A 25216-nucleotide genomic window follows, 5' to 3' on the forward strand; every position below is an offset into this window, starting at 1 on the left:
GACCCACAGTGAGTGTGTGTGACACTAGACCATTCCCCGATATAGACCCACAGTGAGTGTGTGTGACACTTGACCATTCCCCGATATGGACCCACAGTGTGTGTGACACTAGACCATTCCCTGATATAAACCCACAGTGAGTGTGTGTGACACTAGACCATTCCCCGATATAGACCCACAGTGAGTGTGTGTGACACGAGACCATTCTCCGATATAGACCCACAGTGAGTGTGTGTGACACTAGACCATTCCCCGATATAGACCCACAGTGAGTGTGTGTGACACTAGACCATTCCCCGATATAGACCCAGTGTGTGTGACACTAGACCATTACCTGATATAGACCCACAGTGAGTGTGTGTGACACGAGACCATTCTCCGATATAGACCCACAGTGAGTGTGTGTGACACGAGACCATTCCCCGATATAGACCCACAGTGTGTGTGACACTAGACCATTACCTGATATAGACCCACAGTGAGTGTGTGTGACACGAGACCATTCCCTGATATAGACCCACAGTGAGTGTGTGTGACACTAGACCATTCCCCGATATAGACCCACAGTGAGTGTGTGACACGAGACCATTCCCTGATATAGACCCACAGTGAGTGTGTGTGACACTAGACCATTCCCTGATATAGACCCACAGTGAGTGTGTGTGACACTAGACCATTCCCTGATATAGACCCACAGTGAGTGTGTGTGATACTAGACCATTCCCTGATATAGACCCACAGTGAGTGTGTGTGATACTAGACCATTCCCTGATATAGACCCAGTGAGTGTGTGTGACACAAGACCATTCCCTGATATAGACCCACAGTGAGTGTGTGAGACACGAGACCATTCCCTGATATAGACCCACAGTGAGTGTGTGTGACACGAGACCATTCCCTGATATAGACCCACAGTGAGTGTGTGTGACACTAGACCATTCCCTGATATAGACCCACAGTGTGTGTGTGTGACACTAGACCATTCCCCGATATAGACCCACAGTGAGTGTGTGTGACACTAGACCATTCCCCGATATAGACCTGCAGTGAGTGTGTGTGACACTAGACCATTCCCCGATATAGACCCACAGTGAGTGTGTGTGACACGAGACCATTCCCTGATATAGACCCACAGTGTGTGTGTGTGACACGAGACCATTCCCCGATATAGACCCACAGTGAGTGTGTGTAACACTAGACCATTCCCTGATATAGACCCACAGTGAGTGTGTGTGACACTAGACCATTCCCTGATATAGACCCACAGTGAGTGTGTGTGACACTGGACCATTCACTGATATAGACCCACAGTGAGTGTGTGTGACACTAGACCATTCCCTGATATAGACCCACAGTGAGTGTGTGTGACACTAGACCATTCCCTGATATAGACCCACAGTGAGTGTGTGTGACACTAGACCATTCCCTGATATAGACCCACAGTGAGTGTGTGTCACACGAGACCATTCCCCGATATAGACCCACAGTGAGTGTGTGTGACACGAGACCATTCCCCGATATAGACCCACAGTGAGTGTGTGTGACACTAGACCATTCCCTGATATAGACACACAGTGTGTGTGTGTGACACTGGACCATTCCCCGATATAGACCCACAGTGAGTGTGTGTGACACTAGACCATTCCCCGATATAGACCCACAGTGTGTGTGTGTGACACTGGACCATTCCCTGATATAGACCCACAGTGAGTGTGTGTAACACTAGACCATTCCCTGATATAGACCCACAGTGAGTGTGTGTGACACTAGACCATTCCCTGATATGGACCCACAGTGAGTGTGTGTGACACTAGACCATTCCCCGATATAGACCCACAGTGAGTGTGTGTGAGACACTAGACTATTCCCCGATATAGACCCACAGTGAGTTTGTGTGACACGAGACCATTCCCTGATATAGACCCACAGTGAGTGTGTGTGACACTAGACCATTCCCTGATATGGACCCACAGTGAGTGTGTGTGACACGAGACCATTCCCTGATATGGACCCACAGTGAGTGTGTGTGACACTAGACCATTCCCTGATATGGACCCACAGTGAGTGTGTGTGACACGAGACCATTCCCTGATATGGACCCACAGTGAGTGTGTGTGACACTAGACCATTCCCTGATATGGACCCACAGTGAGTGTGTGTGACACTAGACCATTCCCCGATATAGACCCACAGTGAGTGTGTGTGACACTAGACCATTCCCCGATATAGACCCACAGTGAGTGTGTGTGACACGAGACCATTCCCTGATATAGACCCACAGTGAGTGTGTGTGACACTGGACCATTCACTGATATAGACCCACAGTGAGTGTGTGTGACACTAGACCATTCCCTGATATAGACCCACAGTGAGTGTGTGTGACACTAGACCATTCCCTGATATAGACCCACAGTGAGTGTGTGTGACACTAGACCATTCCCTGATATAGACCCACAGTGAGTGTGTGTCACACGAGACCATTCCCCGATATAGACCCACAGTGAGTGTGTGTGACACGAGACCATTCCCCGATATAGACCCACAGTGAGTGTGTGTGACACTAGACCATTCCCTGATATAGACACACAGTGTGTGTGTGTGACACTGGACCATTCCTCGATATAGACCCACAGTGAGTGTGTGTGACACTAGACCATTCCCCGATATAGACCCACAGTGAGTGTGTGTGACACTAGACCATTCCCCGATATAGACCCACAGTGAGGGTGTGTGACACTAGACCATTCCCCGATATAGACCCACAGTGAGTGTGTGTGACACTGGACCATTCCCTGATATAGACCCACAGTGAGTGTGTGTAACACTAGACCATTCCCTGATATAGACCCACAGTGAGTGTGTGTGACACTAGACCATTCCCTGATATGGACCCACAGTGAGTGTGTGTGACACTAGACCATTCCCCGATATAGACCCACAGTGAGTGTGTGTGACACTAGACCATTCCCCGATATAGACCCACAGTGAGTGTGTGTGACACTAGACCATTCCCCGATATAGACCCACAGTGAGTGTGTGTGACACTAGACCATTCCCCGATATAGACCCACAGTGAGTGTGTGTGAGACACTAGACTATTCCCCGATATAGACCCACAGTGAGTGTGTGTGACACGAGACCATTCCCTGATATAGACCCACAGTGAGTGTGTGTGACACTAGACCATTCCCTGATATGGACCCACAGTGAGTGTGTGTGACACTAGACCATTCCCCGATATAGACACACAGTGAGTGTGTGTGACACTAGACCATTCCCTGATATAGACCCACAGTGAGTGTGTGTGACACTAGACCATTCCCTGATATGGACCCACAGTGAGTGTGTGTGACACTAGACCATTCCCTGATATAGACCCACAGTGAGTGTGTGTGACACGAGACCATTCCCCGATATAGACCCACAGTGAGTGTGTGTGACACTAGACCATTCCCTGATATAGACCCACAGTGAGTGTGTGTGACACTAGACCATTCCCTGATATAGACCCACAGTGAGTGTGTGTGACACGAGACCATTCCCTGATATGGACCCACAGTGAGTGTGTGTGACACGAGACCATTCCCTGATATGGACCCACAGTGAGTGTGTGTGACACTAGACCATTCCCCGATATAGACCCACAGTGAGTGTGTGTGACACGAGACCATTCCCTGATATAGACCCACAGTGAGTGTGTGTGACACGAGACCATTCCCTGATATGGACCCACAGTGAGTGTGTGTGACACGAGACCATTCCCTGATATGGACCCACAGTGGGTGTGTGTGACACTAGACCATTCCCCGATATAGACCCAGTGAGTGTGTGTGACACTAGACCATTCCCTGATATGGACCCACAGTGTAAGCGACCCTTTGCCACTCACTTACCTGCAGACACGGGGAGTGAAGTAAAGGTTCTGCCAGGACCGACACAGATACTTGGAATGATCAATTATCCGAATCCAATCCAGCTCATCCATTGACACTTCGATGTAGTATGAATATGACCTAGTCAAGGGAGAAGACAGGAGAATGTCTTACACAACTTACACTTCAAAGGTTGGCGAGAGGCGGGGTTCGAATAACATCAACACTGAGCATTACACACTGCAACATGTGCATCCCTCCATGGTCAGCACAGCAACCTATCATTCCACTGACGGCCGCTACACAAAGCTCCTGTTCATTTCCCTCAGTCCCTGCACTCTGCAAATCGTCATCCTCCAATTCTCCCTGTAACTCCATTCTCCCCACTCTCTCTGGCCTCCTGTCCTCACAATCTCCACCTGCACATCCATTCTCTCACACACCTCTGACCTCGCCAATCCTGGCCAGCTGGAGACTGCACCACAGACAGCGCCATTACCATCGCCACGATACCCCCACTCACAACCTCACTGCCTGCCTCTCGCTGTCCATCGTTCACATTATATCCCCTTCTCTCACTCAATTCAGGCCCATTCATCGCCCCATCCCCCAGATACAGTCTCCGCCCGTCCCCCAGTCTCTCCCCCCTCCCCATCCCCGCCCATCGCCCAGTCTCTCTCCCCCCCCGTCCCCCAGTCTCTCCCCCCCCCCGTCCCCCAGTCTCTCCCCCCTCCCCATCCCCGCCCATCGCCCAGTCTCTCCCCCCTCCCCATCTCCGCCCATCGCCCAGTCTCTCTCCCCCCCCCCCGTCCCCCAGTCTCTCCCCCCCCCGGTCCCCCCGTCTCCGCCCATCGCCCAGTCTCTCTCCCCCCCCCCCATCCCCCAGTCTCTCCCCCCCCCATCCCCCCCGTCTCCGCCCATCGCCCAGTCTCTCTCCCCCCCCCCCATCCCCCAGTCTCTCCCCCCTCCCCATCCCCCCATCGCCCAGTCTCTCTCCCCCCCCATCCCCCAGTCTCTCCCCCCCCCGTCCCCCAGTCTCTCCCCCCCCATCCCCGCCCATCGCCCAGTCTCTCTCCCCCCCCCATCCCCCAGATACAGTCTCCGCCCATCGCCCAGTCTCTCTCCCCCCCCCCCATCCCCCAGTCTCTCCCCCCTCCCCATCCCCCCATCGCCCAGTCTCTCTCCCCCCCCATCCCCCAGTCTCTCCCCCCCCCGTCCCCCAGTCTCTCCCCCCCCATCCCCGCCCATCGCCCAGTCTCTCTCCCCCCCCCATCCCCCAGATACAGTCTCCGCCCATCGCCCAGTCTCTCTCCCCCCCCCATCCCCCAGATACAGTCTCCGCCCATCGCCCAGTCTCTCCCCCCCCCATCCCCCCCGTCTCCGCCCATCCCCCAGTCTCTCCCCCCCCCGTCCCCCAGTCTCTCCCCCCCCATCCCCCAGATACAGTCTCCGCCCATCGCCCAGTCTCTCCCCCCCCCATCCCCCCCGTCTCCGCCCATCCCCCAGTCTCTCCCCCCCCCGTCCCCCAGTCTCTCCCCCCCCATCCCCCAGATACAGTCTCCGCCCATCGCCCAGTCTCTCCCCCCCCATCCCCCAGATACAGTCTCCGCCCATCGCCCAGTCTCTCCCCCCCCCATCCCCCCCGTCTCCGCCCATCCCCCAGTCTCTCCCCCCCCCGTCCCCCAGTCTCTCCCCCCCCATCCCCCAGATACAGTCTCCGCCCATCGCCCAGTCTCTCCCCCCCCCATCCCCCCCGTCTCCGCCCATCGCCCAGTCTCTCCCCCCCCATCCCCCCCCCGTCTCCGCCCATCCCCCAGTCTCTCCCCCCCCCGTCCCCCAGTCTCTCCCCCCCCATCCCCCAGATACAATCTCCGCCCATCGCCCAGTCTCTCCCCCCCCCATCCCCCCCGTCTCCGCCCATCGCCCAGTCTCTCCCCCCCCCGTCCCCCAGTCTCTCCCCCCCCATCCCCCAGATACAGTCTCCGCCCATCGCCCAGTCTCTCCCCCCCCCATCCCCCCCGTCTCCGCCCATCGCCCAGTCTCTCCCCCCCCATCCCCCCCCCGTCTCCGCCCATCCCCCAGTCTCTCCCCCCCCTGTCCCCCAGTCTCTCCCCCCCCCATCCCCCCCGTCTCCGCCCATCGCCCAGTCTCTCCCCCCCCATCCCCCCCCCGTCTCCGCCCATCCCCCAGTCTCTCCCCCCCCATCCCCCAGATACAATCTCCGCCCATCGCCCAGTCTCTCCCCCCCCCATCCCCCCCGTCTCCGCCCATCGCCCAGTCTCTCCCCCCCCATCCCCCCCCGTCTCCGCCCATCCCCCAGTCTCTCCCCCCCCTGTCCCCCAGTCTCTCCCCCCCCCATCCCCCAGATACAGTCTCCGCCCATCGCCCAGTCTCTCCCCCCCCCATCCCCCCCGTCTCCGCCCATCGCCCAGTCTCTCCCCCCCCCATCCCCCCCCCGTCTCCGCCCATCCCCCAGTCTCTCCCCCCCCCGTCCCCCAGTCTCTCCCCCCCCATCCCCCCGTCTCCGCCCATCCCCCAGTCTCTCCCCCCCCCGTCCCCCAGTCTCTCCCCCCCCATCCCCCCGTCTCCCCCAGTCTCTCCCCCCCCATCCCCCCCGTCTCCGCCCATCCCCCAGTCTCTCCCCCCATCCCCCAGTCTCTCCCCCCCCCCATCCCCCAGTCTCTCCCCGTCCCCCAGTCTCTCTCCCCGTCCCCCAGTCTCTCTCCCCCCGTCCCCCAGTTTCTCTCTCCCCCGTCCCCCAGTCTCTCTCCCGTCCCCCAGTCTCTCCCCGTCCCCCAGTCTCTCTCCCCCATCCCCCATTCTCTCTCCCCATCCCCCATTCTCTCTCTCCCCCATCCCCAGTCTCTCTCCCCCGTCCCCCAGTCTCTCTCCCCGTCCCCCAGTCTCTCTCTCCCCATCCCCCATTCTCTCTCTCCCCCATCCCCCAATCTCTCTCCCCATCCCCCAGTCTCTCTCCCCATCCCCCAGTCTCTCTCCCCCGTCCCCCCAGTCTCTCTCCCCATCCCCCAGTCTCTCTCCCCCGTCCCCCAGTCTCTCTCCCCATCCCCCAGTCTCTCTCCCCCGTCCCCCAGTCTCTCTCTTCCCATCCCCCAGTCCTCTCTCCCCCGTCCCCCAGTCTCTCTCCCCCGTCCCCCAGTCTCTCTCCCCCCCGTCCCCCAGTCTCTCCCCCCCGTCCCCCATTCTCTCTCTCCCCCATCCCCCAGTCTCTCTCCCCATCCCCCAGTCTCTCTCTCCCCGTCCCCAGTCTCTCTCCCCGTCCCCCAGTCTCTCTCCCCGTCCCCCAGTCTCTCTCCCCGTCCCCCAGTCTCTCTCCCCCCGTCCCCCAGTCTCTCTCCCCCGTCCCCCAGTCTCTCTCCCCCGTCCCCCAGTCTCTCTCCCTGTCCCCCAGTCTCTCTCTCCCGTCCCCCAGTCTCTCTCCCCCGTCCCCCAGTCTCTCTCCCCCGTCCCCCAGTCTCTCCCCCCGTCCCCCAGTCTCTCTCCCCCGTCCCCCAGTCTCTCTCCCCATCCCCCAGTCTCTCTCCCCATCCCCCAGTCTCTCTCCCCATCCCCCAGTCTCTCTCCCCCATCCCCCAGTCTCTCTCCCCATCCCCCAGTCTCTCTCCCCGTCCCCCAGTCTCTCTCCCCATCCCCCAGTCTCTCTCCCCGTCCCCCAGTCTCTCTCCCCCCCATCCCCCAGTCTCTCTCCCCCCCATCCCCCAGTCTCTCTCCCCATCCCCAGTCTCTCTCCCCCCCATCCCCCAGTCTCTCTCCCCGTCCCCCAGTCTCTCTCCCCGTCCCCCAGTCTCTCTCCCCCATCCCCCAGTCTCTCTCCCCCATCCCCCAGTCTCTCTCCCCGTCCCCCAGTCTCTCTCCCCGTCCCCCAGTCTCTCTCCCCGTCCCCCAGTCTCTCTCCCCGTCCCCCAGTCTCTCTCCCCGTCCCCCAGTCTCTCTCCCCGTCCCCCAGTCTCTCTCCCCGTCCCCCAGTCTCTCTCCCCATCCCCCAGTCTCTCTCCCCATCCCCCAGTCTCTCCCCGTCCCCCAGTCTCTCTCCCCGTCCCCCAGTCTCTCTCCCCGTCCCCCAGTCTCTCTCCCCGTCCCCCAGTCTCTCCCCCCCGTCCCCCAGTCTCTCTCCCCGTCCCCCAGTCTCTCTCCCCGTCCCCCAGTCTCTCCCCCCGTCCCCTACTCTCTCTCCCCCGTCCCCCAGTCTCTCCCCCGTCCCCCAGTCTCTCTCCCCGTCCCCCAGTCTCTCTCCCCGTCCCCCAGTCTCTCTCCCCCGTCCCCCAGTCTCTCTCCCCGTCCCCCAGTCTCTCTCCCCGTCCCCCAGTCTCTCCCCCCGTCCCCTACTCTCTCTCCCCCCGTCCCCCAGTCTCTCCCCCCGTCCCCCAGTCTCTCTCCCCGTCCCCCAGTCTCTCTCCCCGTCCCCCAGTCTCTCTCCCCGTCCCCCAGTCTCTCTCCCCGTCCCCCAGTCTCTCTCCCCCGTCCCCCAGTCTCTCTCCCCGTCCCCCAGTCTCTCTCCCCGTCCCCCAGTCTCTCCCCCCGTCCCCCAGTCTCTCTCCCCGTCCCCCAGTCTCTCCCCCCCCATCCCCCAGATACAGTCTCCGCCCATCGCCCAGTCTCTCCCCCCCCCGTCCCCCAGTCTCTCCCCCCCATCCCCCAGATACAGTCTCCGCCCATCGCCCAGTCTCTCCCCCCCCCATCCCCCCCGTCTCCGCCCATCGCCCAGTCTCTCCCCCCCCATCCCCCCCCCGTCTCCGCCCATCCCCCAGTCTCTCCCCCCCCCGTCCCCCAGTCTCTCCCCCCCCATCCCCCCCCCGTCTCCGCCCATCCCCCAGTCTCTCCCCCCCCCGTCCCCCAGTCTCTCCCCCCCCCGTCCCCCAGTCTCTCCCCCCCCATCCCCCAGATACAATCTCCGCCCATCGCCCAGTCTCTCCCCCCCCCATCCCCCCCGTCTCCGCCCATCGCCCAGTCTCTCCCCCCCCATCCCCCCCCCGTCTCCGCCCATCCCCCAGTCTCTCCCCCCCCTGTCCCCCAGTCTCTCCCCCCCCCATCCCCCAGATACAGTCTCCGCCCATCGCCCAGTCTCTCTCCCCCCCCCATCCCCCAGATACAGTCTCCGCCCATCGCCCAGTCTCTCCCCCCCCCATCCCCCCCGTCTCCGCCCATCGCCCAGTCTCTCCCCCCCCATCCCCCCCCCGTCTCCGCCCATCCCCCAGTCTCTCCCCCCCCCGTCCCCCAGTCTCTCCCCCCCCCATCCCCCCGTCTCCGCCCATCCCCCAGTCTCTCCCCCCCCCGTCCCCCAGTCTCTCCCCCCCCATCCCCCCGTCTCCCCCAGTCTCTCCCCCCCCATCCCCCCCCGTCTCCGCCCATCCCCCAGTCTCTCCCCCCCATCCCCCAGTCTCTCCCCCCCCCCATCCCCCAGTCTCTCCCCGTCCCCCAGTCTCTCTCCCCCCGTCCCCCAGTTTCTCTCTCCCCCGTCCCCCAGTCTCTCTCCCCGTCCCCCAGTCTCTCCCCGTCCCCCAGTCTCTCTCCCCATCCCCCATTCTCTCTCCCCATCCCCCATTCTCTCTCTCCCCCATCCCCCAGTCTCTCTCCCCCGTCCCCCAGTCTCTCTCCCCCGTCCCCCAGTCTCTCTCTCCCCATCCCCCATTCTCTCTCTCCCCCATCCCCCAATCTCTCTCCCCATCCCCCAGTCTCTCTCCCCATCCCCCAGTCTCTCTCCCCCGTCCCCCAGTCTCTCTCCCCATCCCCCAGTCTCTCTCCCCCGTCCCCCAGTCTCTCTCCCCATCCCCCAGTCTCTCTCCCCCGTCCCCCAGTCTCTCTCTTCCCATCCCCCAGTCTCTCTCCCCCGTCCCCCAGTCTCTCTCCCCCGTCCCCCAGTCTCTCTCCCCCCCGTCCCCCAGTCTCTCCCCCCCGTCCCCCATTCTCTCTCTCCCCCATCCCCCAGTCTCTCTCCCCATCCCCCAGTCTCTCTCTCCCCGTCCCCCAGTCTCTCTCCCCGTCCCCCAGTCTCTCTCCCCGTCCCCCAGTCTCTCTCCCCGTCCCCCAGTCTCTCTCCCCCCGTCCCCCAGTCTCTCTCCCCCGTCCCCCAGTCTCTCTCCCCCGTCCCCCAGTCTCTCTCCCTGTCCCCCAGTCTCTCTCTCCCCGTCCCCCAGTCTCTCTCCCCCGTCCCCCAGTCTCTCTCCCCCGTCCCCCAGTCTCTCCCCCCGTCCCCCAGTCTCTCTCCCCCGTCCCCCAGTCTCTCTCCCCATCCCCCAGTCTCTCTCCCTGTCCCACAGTCTCTCTCCCCGTCCCCCAGTCTCTCTCCCCCGTCCCCCAGTCTCTCTCCCCATCCCCCAGTCTCTCTCCCTGTCCCTCTCCCTGTCCCCCAGTCTCTCTCCCCGTCCCCCAGTCTCTCTCCCCCGTCCCCTAGTCTCTCTCCCCCGTCCCCCAGTCTCTCCCCCCGTCCCCCAGTCTCTCTCCCCGTCCCCCAGTCTCTCTCCCCGTCCCCCAGTCTCTCTCCCCATCCCCCAGTCTCTCTCCCCCCCATCCCCCAGTCTCTCTCCCCCCCATCCCCCAGTCTCTCTCCCCTGTCCCCCAGTCTCCCCCCCTGTCCCCCAGTCTCCCCCCCTGTCCCCCAGTCTCTCTCCCCATCCCCCAGTCTCTCTCCCCATCCCCCAGTCTCTCTCCCCCATCCCCCAGTCTCTCTCCCCATCCCCCAGTCTCTCTCCCCATCCCCCAGTCTCTCTCCCCATCCCCCAGTCTCTCTCCCCGTCCCCCAGTCTCTCTCCCCCCCATCCCCCAGTCTCTCTCCCCCCCATCCCCCAGTCTCTCTCCCCATCCCCCAGTCTCTCTCCCCCCCATCCCCCAGTCTCTCTCCCCGTCCCCCAGTCTCTCTCCCCGTCCCCCAGTCTCTCTCCCCGTCCCCCAGTCTCTCTCCCCCATCCCCCAGTCTCTCTCCCCCATCCCCCAGTCTCTCTCCCCGTCCCCCAGTCTCTCTCCCCGTCCCCCAGTCTCTCTCCCCGTCCCCCAGTCTCTCTCCCCGTCCCCCAGTCTCTCTCCCCGTCCCCCAGTCTCTCTCCCCGTCCCCCAGTCTCTCTCCCCATCCCCCAGTCTCTCTCCCCATCCCCCAGTCTCTCCCCGTCCCCCAGTCTCTCTCCCCGTCCCCCAGTCTCTCTCCCCGTCCCCCAGTCTCTCTCCCCGTCCCCCAGTCTCTCCCCCCCCGTCCCCCAGTCTCTCTCCCCGTCCCCCAGTCTCTCTCCCCGTCCCCCAGTCTCTCCCCCCGTCCCCTACTCTCTCTCCCCCGTCCCCCAGTCTCTCCCCCCGTCCCCCAGTCTCTCTCCCCGTCCCCCAGTCTCTCTCCCCGTCCCCCAGTCTCTCTCCCCCGTCCCCCAGTCTCTCTCCCCGTCCCCCAGTCTCTCTCCCCGTCCCCCAGTCTCTCCCCCCGTCCCCTACTCTCTCTCCCCCGTCCCCCAGTCTCTCCCCCCGTCCCCCAGTCTCTCTCCCCGTCCCCCAGTCTCTCTCCCCCGTCCCCTACTCTCTCTCCCCCGTCCCCCAGTCTCTCTCCCCGTCCCCCAGTCTCTCTCCCCGTCCCCCAGTCTCTCTCCCCCTGTCCCCCAGTCTCTCCCCCTGTCCCCCAGTGTCTCTCTCCCCATCCCCCAGTCTCTCCCCCGTCCCCCAGTCTCTCTCCCCCCGTCCCCCAGTCTCTCTCTCCCCGTCCCCCAGTCTCTCTCTCCCCGTCCCCCAGTCTCTCCCCCTGTCCCCCAGTGTCTCTCTCCCCATCCCCCAGTCTCTCCCCCGTCCCCCAGTCTCTCTCTCCCCGTCCCCCAGTCTCTCTCTCCCCGTCCCCCAGTCTCTCTCTCCCCATCCCCCAGTCTCTCTCCCCGTCCCCCAGTCTCTCCACCCCCGTCCCCCAGTCTCTCTCCCCCGTCCCCCAGTCTCTCTCTCCCCATCCCCCAGTCTCTCCCCCCGTCCCCCAGTCTCTCTCCCCCGTCCCCCAGTCTCTCTCTCCCCGTCCCCCAGTCTCTCTCCCCATCCCCCATTCTCTCTCTCCCCCATCCCCCAGTCTCTCTCCCCCGTCCCCCAGTCTCTCTCTCCCCCTGTCCCCCAGTCTCTCCCCCTGTCCCCCAGTCTCTCTCCCCCGTCCCCCAGTCTCTCTCCCCGTCCCCCAGTCTCTCTCCCCCGTCCCCCAGTCTCTCCCCCCGTCCCCCAGTCTCTCCCCCCGTCCCCCAGTCTCTCTCCCCGTCCCCCAGTCTCTCTCCCCCCCATCCCCCAGTCTCTCTCCCCCCCATCCCCCAGTCTCTCTCCCCTGTCCCCCAGTCTCCCCCCCCTGTCCCCCAGTCTCTCTCCCCGTCCCCCAGTCTCTCTCCCCCATCCCCCAGTCTCTCTCCCCATCCCCCAGTCTCTCTCTCCCCGTCCCCCAGTCTCTCTCCCCATCCCCCAGTCTCTCTCCCCATCCCCCAGTCTCTCTCCCCATCCCCCAGTCTCTCTCCCCATCCCCCAGTCTCTCCCCCGTCCCCCAGTCTCTCCCCCGTCCCCCAGTCTCTCTCTCCCCGTCCCCAGTCTCTCCCCCGTCCCCCAGTCTCTCTCTCCCCGTCCCCCAGTCTCTCCCCCCGTCCCCCAGTCTCTCCCCCCCCCCATCCCCCCGTCTCCGCCCATCCCCCAGTCTCTCCCCCCCCCCATCCCCCAGTCTCTCCCCCCCGTCCCCCAGTCTCTCTCTCCCCGTCCCCCAGTCTCTCTCTCCCCGTCCCCCAGTCTCTCCCCCCGTCCCCCAGTCTCTCTCCCCCCGTCCCCCAGTCTCTCTCTCCCCGTCCCCCAGTCTCTCTCTCCCCGTCCCCCAGTCTCTCTCCCCCGTCCCCCAGTCTCTCTCTCCCCGTCCCCCAGTCTCTCTCCCCATCCCCCATTCTCTCTCTCCCCCATCCCCCAGTCTCTCTCCCCATCCCCCAGTCTCTCTCCCCCGTCCCCCAGTCTCTCTCCCTGTCCCCCAGTCTCTCCCCCTGTCCCCCAGTCTCTCTCCCCCGTCCCCCAGTCTCTCTCCCCGTCCCCCAGTCTCTCTCCCCGTCTCTCCCCCCGTCCCCCAGTCTCTCTCCCCCGTCCCCCAGTCTCTCTCCCCGTCCCCCAGTCTCACTCCCCGTCCCCCAGTCTCACTCCCCGTCCCCCAGTCTCTCTCCCCGTCCCCCAGTCTCTCTCCCCGTCCCCCAGTCTCTCCCCCCGTCCCCCAGTCTCTCCCCCCCCGTCCCCCAGTCTCTCTCCCCGTCCCCCAGTCTCTCTCCCCGTCCCCCAGTCTCTCTCCCCGTCCCCCAGTCTCTCTCCCCGTCCCCCAGTCTCTCTCCCCGTCCCCCAGTCTCTCTCCCCGTCCCCCAGTCTCTCTCCCCGTCCCCCAGTCTCTCTCCCCGTCCCCCAGTCTCTCTCCCCGTCCCCCAGTCTCTCTCCCCGTCCCCCAGTCTCTCTCCCCGTCCCCCAGTCTCTCTCCCCGTCCCCCAGTCTCTCCCCCCGTCCCCCAGTCTCTCCCCCCGTCCCCCAGTCTCTCTCCCCGTCCCCCAGTCTCACTCCCCGTCCCCCAGTCTCTCTCCCCGTCCCCCAGTCTCTCTCCCCGTCCCCCAGTCTCTCTCCCCGTCCCCCAGTCTCTCTCCCCGTCCCCCAGTCTCTCTCCCCGTCCCCCAGTCTCTCTCCCCGTCCCCCAGTCTCTCTCCCCGTCCCCCAGTCTCTCTCCCCGTCCCCCAGTCTCTCTCCCCGTCCCCCAGTCTCTCTCCCCGTCCCCCAGTCTCTCTCTCCCCATCCCCCAGTCTCTCTCCCCATCCCCCAGTCTCTCTCCCCGTCCCCCAGTCTCTCTCCCCGTCCCCCAGTCTCTCTCCCCGTCCCCCAGTCTCTCTCCCCGTCCCCCAGTCTCTCTCCCCGTCCCCCAGTCTCTCTCCCCGTCCCCCAGTCTCTCTCCCCGTCCCCAGTCTCTCTCCCCGTCCCCCAGTCTCTCTCCCCATCCCCCAGTCTCTCTCCCCATCCCCCAGTCTCTCTCTCCCCGTCCCCCAGTCTCTCCCCATCCCCCAGTCTCTCTCCCCGTCCCCCAGTCTCTCTCCCCATCCCCCAGTCTCTCTCTCCCCCGTCCCCCAGTCTCTCCCCCCTCCGTCCCCCAGTCTCTCTCCCCATCCCCCAGTCTCTCTCCCCATCCCCCAGTCTCTCTCCCCATCCCCCAGTCTCTCTCCCCATCCCCCAGTCTCTCTCCCCATCCCCCAGTCTCTCTCCCCATCCCCCAGTCTCTCTCTCCCCGTCCCCCAGTCTCTCCCCATCCCCCAGTCTCTCTCCCCATCCCCCAGTCTCTCTCTCCCCGTCCCCCAGTCTCTCCCCATCCCCCAGTCTCTCTCCCCATCCCCCAGTCTCTCTCCCCATCCCCTAGTCTCTCTCTCCCCCATCCCCCAGTCTCTCCCCCCCCCCGTCCCCCAGTCTCTCTCCCCCCCATCCCCCAGTCTCTCTCTCCCCATCCCCCAGTCTCCCCCCCCCCCCGTCCCCCAGTCTCTCTCTCCCCGTCCCCCAGTCTCTCCCCCCCCGTCCCCCAGTCTCTCTCCCCGTCCCCCAGTCTCTCTCTCCCCGTCCCCCAGTCTCTCTCTCCCCATCCCCCAGTCTCTCTCTACCCGTCCCCCAGTCTCTCTCCCCCCATCCCCCAGTCTCTCTCCCCGTCCCCCATTCTCTCTCCCCCCATCCCCCAGTCTCTCTCTCCCCGTCCCCCAGTCTCTCTCCCCCCGTCCCCCAGTCTCTCTCCCCTTCCCCAGTCTCTCCCCCCCCGTCCCCCAGTCTCTCTCCCCATCCCCCAGTCTCTCTCCCCATCCCCCAGTCTCTCTCCCCATCCCCCAGTCTCTCCCCATCCCCCAGTCTCTCTCCCCGTCCCCCAGTCTCTCCCCCCCCGTCCCCCAGTCTCTCTCCCCGTCCCCCAGTCTCTCCCCCCGTCGCCTACTCTCTCTCCCCCGTCCCCCAGTCTCTCCCCCCGTCCCCCAGTCTCTCTCCCCGTCCCCCAGTCTCTCTCCCCGTCCCCCAGTCTCTCTCCCCATCCCCCAGTCTCTCTCCCCATCCCCCAGTCTCTCCCCATCCCCCAGTCTCTCTCCCCGTCCCCCAGTCTCTCCCCCCGTCCCCTCCTCTCTCTCCCCGTCCCCCAGTCTCTCCCCCCGTCCCCCAGTCTCTCTCCCCGTCCCCCAGTCTCTCTCCCCATCCCCCAGTCTCTCTCCCCATCCCCCAGTCTCTCCCCATCCCCCAGTCTCTCTCCCCGTCCCCCAGTCTCTCCCCCCGTCCCCTCCTCTCTCTCCCCGTCCCCCAGTCTCTCCCCCCGTCCCCCAGTCTCTCTCCCCCCCATCCCCCAGTCTCTCTCCCCCCCATCCCCCAGTCTCTCTCCCCTGTCCCCCAGTCTCCCCCCCCTGTCCCCCAGTCTCTCTCCCCGTCCCCCAGTCTCTCTCCCCCATCCCCCAGTCTCTCTCCCCATCCCCCAGTCTCTCTCTCCCCGTCCCCCAGTCTCTCTCCCCATCCCCCATTCTCTCTCTCCCCCATCCCCCAGTCTCTCTCCCCATCCCCCAGTCTCTCTCCCCATCCCCCAGTCTCTCCCCCGTCCCCCAGTCTCTCTCCCCCGTCCCCCAGTCTCTCTCTCCCCCCCCCCCAGTCTCTCTCTCCCCGTCCCCCAGTCTCTCCCCCCGTCCCCCAGTCTCTCCCCCCCCCCCATCCCCCCGTCTCCGCCCATCCCCCAGTCTCTTCCCCCCCCCATCCCCCAGTCTCTCCCCCCCGTCCCCCAGTCTCTCCCCGTCCCCCAGTCTCTCTCTCCCCGTCCCCCAGTCTCTCCCCCCGTCCCCCAGTCTCTCTCCCCCCGTCCCCCAGTCTCTCTCTCCCCGTCCCCCAGTCTCTCTCTCCCCGTCCCCCAGTCTCTCTCCCCCGTCCCCCAGTCTCTCTCTCCCCGTCCCCCAGTCTCTCTCCCCATCCCCCATTCTCTCTCTCCCCCATCCCCCAGTCTCTCTCCCCATCCCCCAGTCTCTCTCTCCCTGTCCCCCAGTCTCTCTCTCCCTGTCCCCCAGTCTCTCCCCCTGTCCCCCAGTCTCTCTCCCCCGTCCCCCAGTCTCTCTCCCCGTCCCCCAGTCTCTCTCCCCGTCTCTCCCCCCGTCCCCCAGTCTCTCTCCCCCGTCCCCCAGTCTCTCTCCCCGTCCCCCAGTCTCACTCCCCGTCCCCCAGTCTCACTCCCCGTCCCCCAGTCTCTCTCCCCGTCCCCCAGTCTCTCTCCCCGTCCCCCAGTCTCTCCCCCCGTCCCCCAGTCTCTCCCCCCCCGTCCCCCAGTCTCTCTCCCCGTCCCCCAGTCTCTCTCCCCGTCCCCCAGTCTCTCTCCCCGTCCCCCAGTCTCTCTCCCCGTCCCCCAGTCTCTCTCCCCGTCCCCAGTCTCTCTCCCCGTCCCCCAGTCTCTCTCCCCGTCCCCCAGTCTCTCTCCCCGTCCCCCAGTCTCTCTCCCCGTCCCCCAGTCTCTCTCCCCGTCCCCCAGTCTCTCTCCCCGTCCCCCAGTCTCTCTCTCCCCGTCCCCCAGTCTCTCTCCCCGTCCCCCAGTCTCTCTCCCCGTCCCCCAGTCTCTCCCCCCGTCCCCCAGTCTCTCCCCCCGTCCCCCAGTCTCTCTCCCCGTCCCCCAGTCTCACTCCCCGTCCCCAGTCTCTCTCCCCGTCCCCCCAGTCTCTCTCCCCGTCCCCCAGTCTCTCTCCCCGTCCCCCAGTCTCTCTCCCCGTCCCCCAGTCTCTCTCCCCGTCCCCCAGTCTCTCTCCCCGTCCCCAGTCTCTCTCCCCGTCCCCCAGTCTCTCTCCCCGTCCCCCAGTCTCTCTCCCCGTCCCCCAGTCTCTCTCTCCCCGTCCCCCAGTCTCTCTCCCCGTCCCCCAGTCTCTCTCCCCGTCCCCCAGTCTCTCTCCCCGTCCCCCAGTCTCTCTCCCCGTCCCCCAGTCTCTCTCCCCGTCCCCCAGTCTCTCTCCCCGTCCCCCAGTCTCTCTCCCCGTCCCCCAGTCTCTCTCCCCGTCCCCCAGTCTCTCTCCCCGTCCCCCAGTCTCTCTCCCCGTCCCCCAGTCTCTCTCCCCGTCCCCCAGTCTCTCTCCCCGACCCCAGTCTCTCTCCCCGTCCCCCAGTCTCTCTCCCCTTCCCCCAGTCTCTCTCCCATCCCCCAGTCTCTCTCCCCATCCCCCAGTCTCTCTCCCCATCCCCCAGTCTCTCTCTCCCCCGTCCCCCAGTCTCTCCCCCCCCCGTCCCCCAGTCTCTCTCCCCATCCCCCAGTCTCTCTCCCCATCCCCCAGTCTCTCTCCCCATCCCCTAGTCTCTCTCTCCCCCATCCCCCAGTCTCTCCCCCCCCCCCGTCCCCCAGTCTCTCTCCCCCCCATCCCCCAGTCTCTCTCCCCGTCCCCCAGTCTCTCTCTCCCCCCCCCCCAGTCTCCCCCCCCCCCGTCCCCCAGTCTCTCTCTCCCCATCCCCCAGTCTCCCCCCCCTCCCGTCCCCCAGTCTCTCTCTCCCCGTCCCCCAGTCTCTCCCCCCCGTCCCCCAGTCTCTCTCCCCGTCCCCCAGTCTCTCTCTCCCCGTCCCCCAGTGTCCTCTCTACCCGTCCCCCAGTCTCTCTCCCCCCATCCCCCAGTCTCTCTCCCCGTCCCCCATTCTCTCTCCCCCCATCCCCCAGTCTCTCTCTCCCCGTCCCCCAGTCTCTCTCCCCCCGTCCCCCAGTCTCTCTCCCCTTCCCCAGTCTCTCCCCCCCCGTCCCCCAGTCTCTCTCCCCATCCCCCAGTCTCTCTCCCCATCCCCCAGTCTCTCTCCCCATCCCCCCAGTCTCTCCCCATCCCCCAGTCTCTCCCCATCCCCCCAGTCTCTCTCCCCGTCCCCCAGTCTCTCCCCCCCCGTCCCCCAGTCTCTCTCCCCGTCCCCCAGTCTCTCCCCCCGTCCCCCAGTCTCTCTCCCCGTCCCCCAGTCTCTCCCCCCGTCCCCCAGTCTCTCCCCCGTCCCCCAGTCTCTCCCCGCGTCCCCTACTCTCTCTCCCCCGTCCCCCAGTCTCTCCCCCCGTCCCCCAGTCTCTCCCCCCGTCCCCCTACTCTCTCTCCCCCGTCCCCTCTCCCCATCCCCCAGTCTCTCTCCCCCCGTCCCCCAGTCTCTCCCCATCCCCCAGTCTCTCTCCCCGTCCCCCAGTCTCTCTCTCCCCGTCCCCCAGTCTCTCTCCCCATCCCCCAGTCTCTCTCCCCCGTCCCCCAGTCTCTCTCGCCCGTCCCCCAGTCTCTCTCCCCGTCCCCCAGTCTCTCTCGCCCATCCCCCAGTCTCTCTCCCCATCCCCCATTCTCTCCCCATCCCCCAGTCTCTCCCCATCCCCCAGTCTCTCTCCCCGTCCCCCAGTCTCTACCCCGTCCCCCAGTCTCTCCCCCGTCCCCCAGTCTCTCTCTCCCCATCCCCCAGTCTCTCCCCCCGTCCCCCAGTCTCTCCCCCCGTCCCCCAGTCTCTCCCCCATCCCCCAGTCTCTCCCCATCCCCCAGTCTCTCTCCCCGTCCCCCAGTCTCTCTCTCCCCATCCCCCAGTCTCTCTCCCCATCCCCCAGTCTCTCTCCCCATCCCCCAGTCTCTCTCCCCATCCCCCAGTCTCTCCCCATCCCCCAGTCTCTCCCCATCCCCCCAGTCTCTCTCCCCGTCCCCCAGTCTCTCCCCCCCGTCCCCCAGTCTCTCTCCCCGTCCCCCAGTCTCTCCCCCCGTCGCCTACTCTCTCTCCCCCGTCCCCCAGTCTCTCCCCCCGTCCCCCAGTCTCTCTCCCCGTCACCCAGTCTCTCTCCCCGTCCCCCAGTCTCTCTCCCCATCCCCCAGTCTCTCTCCCCATCCCCCAGTCTCTCCCCATCCCCCAGTCTCTCTCCCCGTCCCCCAGTCTCTCCCCCGTCCCTCCTCTCTCTCCCCGTCCCCCAGTCTCTCCCCCCGTCCCCCAGTCTCTCCCCCCGTCCCCCAGTCTCTCCCCCCGTCCCCTACTCTCTCTCCCCCGTCCCCCAGTCTCTCCCCCCGTCCCCAGTCTCTCCCCCCGTCCCCTACTCTCTCTCCCCCGTCCCCTCTCCCCATCCCCCAGTCTCTCTCCCCCCGTCCCCCAGTCTCTCCCCATCCCCCAGTCTCTCTCCCCGTCCCCCACTCTCTCTCTCCCCGTCCCCCAGTCTCTCTCCCCATCCCCCAGTCCTCTCTCCCCCGTCCCCCAGTCTCTCTCGCCCGTCCCCCAGTCTCTCTCCCCCTGTCCCCCAGTCTCTCTCTCCGCATCCCCCAGTCTCTCTCCCCCCGTCCCCCAGTCTCTCTCTCCCCGTCCCCCAGTCTCTCTCTCCCCGTCCCCCAGTCTCTCGCTCCCCGTCCCCCAGTCTCTCCCCCGTCCCCCAGTCTCTCTCCCCCATCCCCCAGTATCTCCCCGTCCCTCAGTCTCTCCCCCGTCCACCAGTCTCTCTCCCCCGTCCCCCAGTCTCTCTCCCCCGTCCCCCAGTCTCTCTCTCCCCGTCCCCCAGTCTCTCCCCCGTCCCCCAGTCTCTCTCCCCCCGTCCCCCAGTCTCTCCCCGTCCCCCAGTCTCTCTCCCCCGTCCCCCAGTCTCTCCCCGTCCCCCAGTCTCTCGCTCCCCGTCCCCAGTCTCTCCCCCGTCCCCCAGTCTCTCTCCCCATCCCCCAGTATCTCCCCGTCCCTCAGTCTCTCCCCCCGTCCACCAGTCTCTCTCCCCCGTCCCCCAGTCTCTCTCCCCGTCCCCCAGTCTCTCTCTCCCCGTCCCCCAGTCTCTCCCCCGTCCCCCAGTCTCTCTCCCCCCGTCCCCCAGTCTCTCCCCGTCCCCCAGTCTCTCTCCCCATCCCAGTCTCTCTCCCCGTCCCCCAGTCTCTCTCTCCCCGTCCCCAAGTCTCTCCCCCGTCCCCCAGTCTCTCTCCCCCCGTCCCCAGTCTCTCCCCCGTCCCCCAGTCTCTCTCCCCCGTCCCCCAGTCTCTCTCCCCGTCCCCCAGTCTCTCTCCCCGTCCCCCAGTCTCTCTCTCCCCGTCCCCCAGTCTCTCTCCCCGTCCCCCAGTCTCTCTCCCCGTCCCCCAGTCTCTCTCCCCACCCCCAGTCTCTCTCCCCGTCCCCCAGTCTCTCCCCCCGTCCCCCAGTCTCTCTCCCCCGTCCCCCAGTCTCTCTCTCCCCCTGTCCCCAGTCTCTCCCCCCTGTCCCCCAGTCTCTCCCCCCATCCCCCAGTCTCTCTCCCCCGTCTCCCAGTCTCTCCCCCCCATCCCCCAGTCTCTCCCCCCCCATCCCCCAGTCTCTCTCCCCCCATCCCCCAGTCTCTCTCCCCCCATCCCCCAGTCTCTCTCCCCGTCCCCCAGTCTCTCCCCCCCATCCCCCAGTCTCTCTCCCCCATCCCCCAGTCTCTCTCCCCGTCCCCCAGTCTCTCTCCCCGTCCCCCAGTCTCTCCCCCCCATCCCCCAGTCTCTCCCCCCCATCCCCCAGTCTCTCCCCCCGTCCCCCAGTCTCTCTCCCCCGTCCCCCAGTCTCTCTCCCCCATCCCCCAGTCTCTCCCCCCATCCCCCAGTCTCTCCCCCCATCCCCCAGTCTCTCTCCCCGTCCCCCAGTCTCTCTCCCCGTCCCCCAGTCTCTCTCCCCCATCCCCCAGTCTCTCCCCCCCATCCCCCAGTCTCTCTCCCCCATCTCCCAGTCTCTCTCCCCCATCTCCAGTCTCTCTCCCCCATCTCCCAGTCTCTCTCTCCCGTCCCCCAGTCTCTCTCTCCCCATCCCCCAGTCTCTCTCCCCCATCTCCCAGTCTCTCCCCCCCATCCCCCAGTCTCTCTCCCCATGTCCCCCAGTCTCTCCCCCGTTCCCCAGTCTCTCTCCCCCGTCCCCCAGTCTCTCTCCCCCCGTCCCCCAGTCTCTCCCCGTCCCCCAGTCTCTCTCCCCCGTCCCCCAGTCTCTCTCTCCCCGTCTCTCTCCCCCGTCCCCCAGTCTCTCTCCCCCCGTCCCCCAGTCTCTCTCCCCCCGTCCCCCAGTCTCTCTCCCCCCGTCCCCAGTCTCTCTCCCCGTCCCCCAGTCTCTCTCTCCCCGTCCCCCAGTCTCTCTCCCCGTCCCCCAGTCTCTCCCCCGTCCCCCAGTCTCTCCCCCCATCCCCCAGTCTCTCCCCCCCATCCCCCAGTCTCTCTCCCCGTCCCCCAGTCTCTCTCCCCGTCCCCCAGTCTCTCTCCCCGTCCCCCAGTCTCTCCCCCCGTCCCCCAGTCTCTCCCCCCGTCCCCCAGTCTCTCCCCCCGTCCCCCAGTCTCTCCCCCCGTCCCCCAGTCTCTCTCCCCGTCCCCCAGTCTCTCTCCCCGTCCCCCAGTCTCTCTCCCCGTCCCCCAGTCTCTCTCCCCGTCCCCCAGTCTCTCTCCCCGTCCCCCAGTCTCTCCCCCCGTCCCCCAGTCTCTCCCCCCCATCCCCCAGTCTCTCCCCCCCATCCCCCAGTCTCTCCCCCCATCCCCCAGTCTCTCTCCCCGTCCCCCAGTCTCTCTCCCCCATCCCCCAGTCTCTCCCCCCCATCTCCCAGTCTCTCTCCCCCATCTCCCAATCTCTCTCTCCGTCCCCCAGTCTCTCTCCCCCATCTCCCAGTCTCTCTCCCCATGTCCCCCAGTCTCCCTCCCCCGTCCCCCAGTCTCTCTCCCCCGTCCCCCAGTCTCTCTCTCCCCGTCCCCCAGTCTCCCCCCGTCCAGTCTCCCCCTCGTCCCCCAGTCTCCCCCCGTCCCACAGTCTCCCCCGCGTCCCACAGTCTCCCCCGCGCCCCACAGTCTCCCCCGCGCCCCACAGTCTCCCCCGCGCCCCACAGTCTCCCCCGCGCCCCACAGTCTCCCCCGCGCCCCACAGTCTCCCCCGCGCCCCACAGTCTCCCCCGCGCCCCACAGTCTCCCCCGCGCCCCACAGTCTCCCCCGCGCCCCACAGTCTCCCCCGCGTCCCACAGTCTCCCCCTCGTCCCACAGTCTCCCCCTCGTCCCACAGTCTCCCCCGCGCCCCACAGTCTCCCCCGCGCCCCACAGTCTCCCCCGCGCCCCACAGTCTCCCCCGCGCCCCACAGTCTCCCCCGCGCCCCACAGTCTGACCCGCGCCCCACAGTCTGCCCCGCGTCCCACAGTCTCCCCCGCGTCCCACAGTCTCCCCCCCAATCCCCCCAGTCTCTCCCCACCCATCCCCCAGTCTCCCCGCCCATCACCCACTCTCTCCCCACCCATCACCCAGTCTCCCCACCCATCACCCACTCTCTCCCCACCCATCACCCACTCTCTCCCCACCCATCACCCACTCTTCCCCACCCATCACCCACTCTCTCCCCACCCATCACCCACTCTCTCCCCGCCCATCCCCCAGTCTCCCCACCCATCACCCACTCTCTCCCCACCCATCACCCACTCTCTCCCCACCCATCCCCCACTCTCTCCCCACCCATCACCCACTCTCTCCCCACCCATCACCCACTCTCTCCCCACCCATCACCCACTCTCTCCCCACCCATCACCCACTCTCTCCCCACCCATCACCCACTCTCTCCCCACCCATCACCCACTCTCTCCCCACCCATCACCCAGACCCCCCACCCATCACCCACTCTCTCCCCACCCATCACCCACTCTCTCCCCACCCATCACCCACTCTCTCCCCACCCATCACCCACTCTCTCCCCACCCATCACCCACCCATCACCCACTCTCTCCCCACCCATCACCCACTCTCTCCCCACCCATCCCCCAGTCTCTCCCCACCCATCACCCACTCTCTCCCCGCCCATCACCCACTCTCTCCCCGCCCATCCCCCAGTCTCTCCCCACCCATCACCCACTCTCTCCCCACCCATCACCCAGACCCCCCACCCATCACCCACTCTCTCCCCGCCCATCCCCCAGTCTCTCCCCACCCATCACCCACTCTCTCCCCACCCATCACCCACTCTCTCCCCACCCATCACCCACTCTCTCCCCACCCATCACCCACTCTCTCCCCACCCATCACCCAGACCCCCCACCCATCACCCACTCTCTCCCCACCCATCACCCAGACCCCCCAGTGTCCCACCCATCTTACTAATAGTATCTTCAGATCCAAGGGCTGTAGACCTGGCCTGGCCACCCATCACCAGAGAATCAGAATAGTGCAGGACAGGGGGCCACTCGGCCCACCGTGCCTGTGCTGGCACTGGGGTGGTGCTGTCCAATTGGTGCAACCTGTACGTTTGTTGCAAAGACCTCATTGATATCTTTGTTCCCAAAATTCCGGCTCTTCACTCAGCTGCCTAAGTCTCCCCTCCTGCTGCTCACGTTCCCCGAGCATCCCATGCCATCCAAACCCCTCCCCTCCCCGAGACCCAGTACTGCTGCCTTGCCCACCGTTCTCACCCATATCCTGCCCCTTGGTGGCACAGTGTAAACCTGGGAGCAGCCTGGATATGTACGCTAACAATACGCACCTTCACCTCTCCAGCACGGATATTGTGCTCCCAAATTAAATTCGGGATGAGCCAGAAGGTTTTTGCAGCTGAATACCCCATCGCCCTGATCCCACCTTTCCCCAGCTGCCCCTCACTCGGTGAACCAGCCAGCTGAGCAACCGTGGGTCCTCTTAACCCGTGAGCGGAGATTCCCAGCCACCAAGTTCCATCGCTTCAATACAGCCAGGCCCTCGCCAACTCCCCCACCGCTGGAACCCTGCCCAGACTGGTTACAAAAACTAACGCCCATGGGATTCAAGGGGCAGAGGCAGCACGGGTACACGGGCAGCACGGGTACACGGGCCAAGGGACAGAACGCAGCACGGGTATACTGGCCAAGGGACAGCACGGGTACACGGGCCAAGGGGCAGCACGGGTACACGGGCCAAGGGACAGAACGCAGCACGGGTATACTGGCCAAGGGACAGCACGGGTACACGGGCCAAGGGGCAGCACGGGTACACGGGCCAAGGGACAGAGGGCAGCATGGGCCAAGGGGCAGCACGGGTACACTGGCAGCACGGGTATACTGGCCAAGGGGCAGCACGGGTACACTGGGAGCACGGGTACACAGGCCAACATGGGTATACTGGCCAAGGGGCAGCACGGGTACATTGGGAGCACGGGTACACAGGCCAACATGGGTATACTGGCCAAGGGGCAGCACGGGTATATTGGGAGCACGGGTACACGGGCCAACATGGGTATATAGGCCAAGGGGCAGCAAGGGTACATTGTCCAAGGGACAGAGGGCAGCACAGGTACATTGTCCAAGGGGCAGCACGGGTACACTGGCAGCATGGGTATACTGGCCAAGGGGTAGCACGGGTACACTGGCAGCACGGGTACATTGTCCAAGGGGCAGCACGGGTACACGGGCAGCACGGGTACATTGTCCAAGGGGCAGCACGGGTACACGGGCAGCACGGGTACATTGTCCAAGGGGCAGCACGGGTACACGGGCAGCACGGGTACATTGTCCAAGGGGCAGCACGGGTACACGGGCAGCACGGGTACATTGTCCAAGGAGCAGCACGGGTACATTGTCCAAGGGGCAGCACGGGTACACTGGCAGCACGGGTATACTGGCCAAGGGGCAGCACGGGTACACTGGCAGCACGGGTACATTGTACAAGGGGCAGCACGGGTACACTGGCAGCACGGGTATACTGGCCAAGGGGCAGCACGGGTACACGGGCAGCACGGGTACATTGTCCAAGGGGCAGCACGGGTACACTGGCAGCACGGGTATACTGGCCAAGGGGCAGCACGGGTACACTGGCAGCACGGGTATACTGGCCAAGGGGCAGCACGGGTACACTGGCAGCACAGGTATACTGGCCAAGGGGCAGCACGGGTACACGGGCAGCACGGGTATACTGGCCAAGGGGCAGCACGGGTACACGGGCAGCACGGGTACATTGTCCAAGGGGCAGAGAGTAAGGGTGAACAGTTGATTTCCAGGCTGGATGGAGATATACAGGGGCGTTCCCCAGGTGGTCGGTATTTGCACCACTGCTGTTTTTGATACATATTAATGACCAGCACTTGCATATACAGGGCATCATTTCAACATTTGTGGATGACACAAAACTCAGAAATGTAGTGAGCAATGAGGGGGAACGTAACGGACTTCAGAAGGATTTAGACTGGTGAAACGGACAGACACATGGCAGATGAAATTGAAAACACACAAATCCCAAGTGATACAATTTGGGAGGAAGGCAATAGAAACTAAATGGTAAATTTTAAAGAGGGTGCAGCAACAGAGAGACCTGGGAGTGCACGTACACAAGTCTTTGAAGGGGGGAAGGATAATTCGAGAAAAAAGCTTCGGGAACTTTGGCTTTATTAATAGAGGCCGAGTACAAAAGTAAGGAGGTTATGGTGAACCTTTATAGTACACCGGTTAGGTCCCAGCTGGAATAGTGCGTCCCG

The 25216-nt window shown here is 65.2% G+C and overlaps 1 protein-coding gene across 1 annotated transcript in view; it reads right to left on the reverse strand.

Moving 5' to 3' along the window:
• LOC139242378 (BTB/POZ domain-containing protein 9-like) overlaps positions 1–25216 on the reverse strand; it is a gene marked incomplete at its 5' end in the record, with an annotated part of 66202 nt that overhangs the window by 16268 nt on the left and 24718 nt on the right. The window contains one exon of the mRNA XM_070870322.1: positions 3894–4013. Within this exon, the coding sequence (XP_070726423.1) occupies positions 3894–4013 (120 nt within the window). The remainder of the gene's footprint in view (positions 1–3893; positions 4014–25216) is intronic.

The sequence above is a fragment of the Pristiophorus japonicus genome, unplaced genomic scaffold (genome assembly GCF_044704955.1).
Source record: "Pristiophorus japonicus isolate sPriJap1 unplaced genomic scaffold, sPriJap1.hap1 HAP1_SCAFFOLD_1301, whole genome shotgun sequence".
Lineage (NCBI taxonomy): Eukaryota > Metazoa > Chordata > Chondrichthyes > Pristiophoridae > Pristiophorus > Pristiophorus japonicus.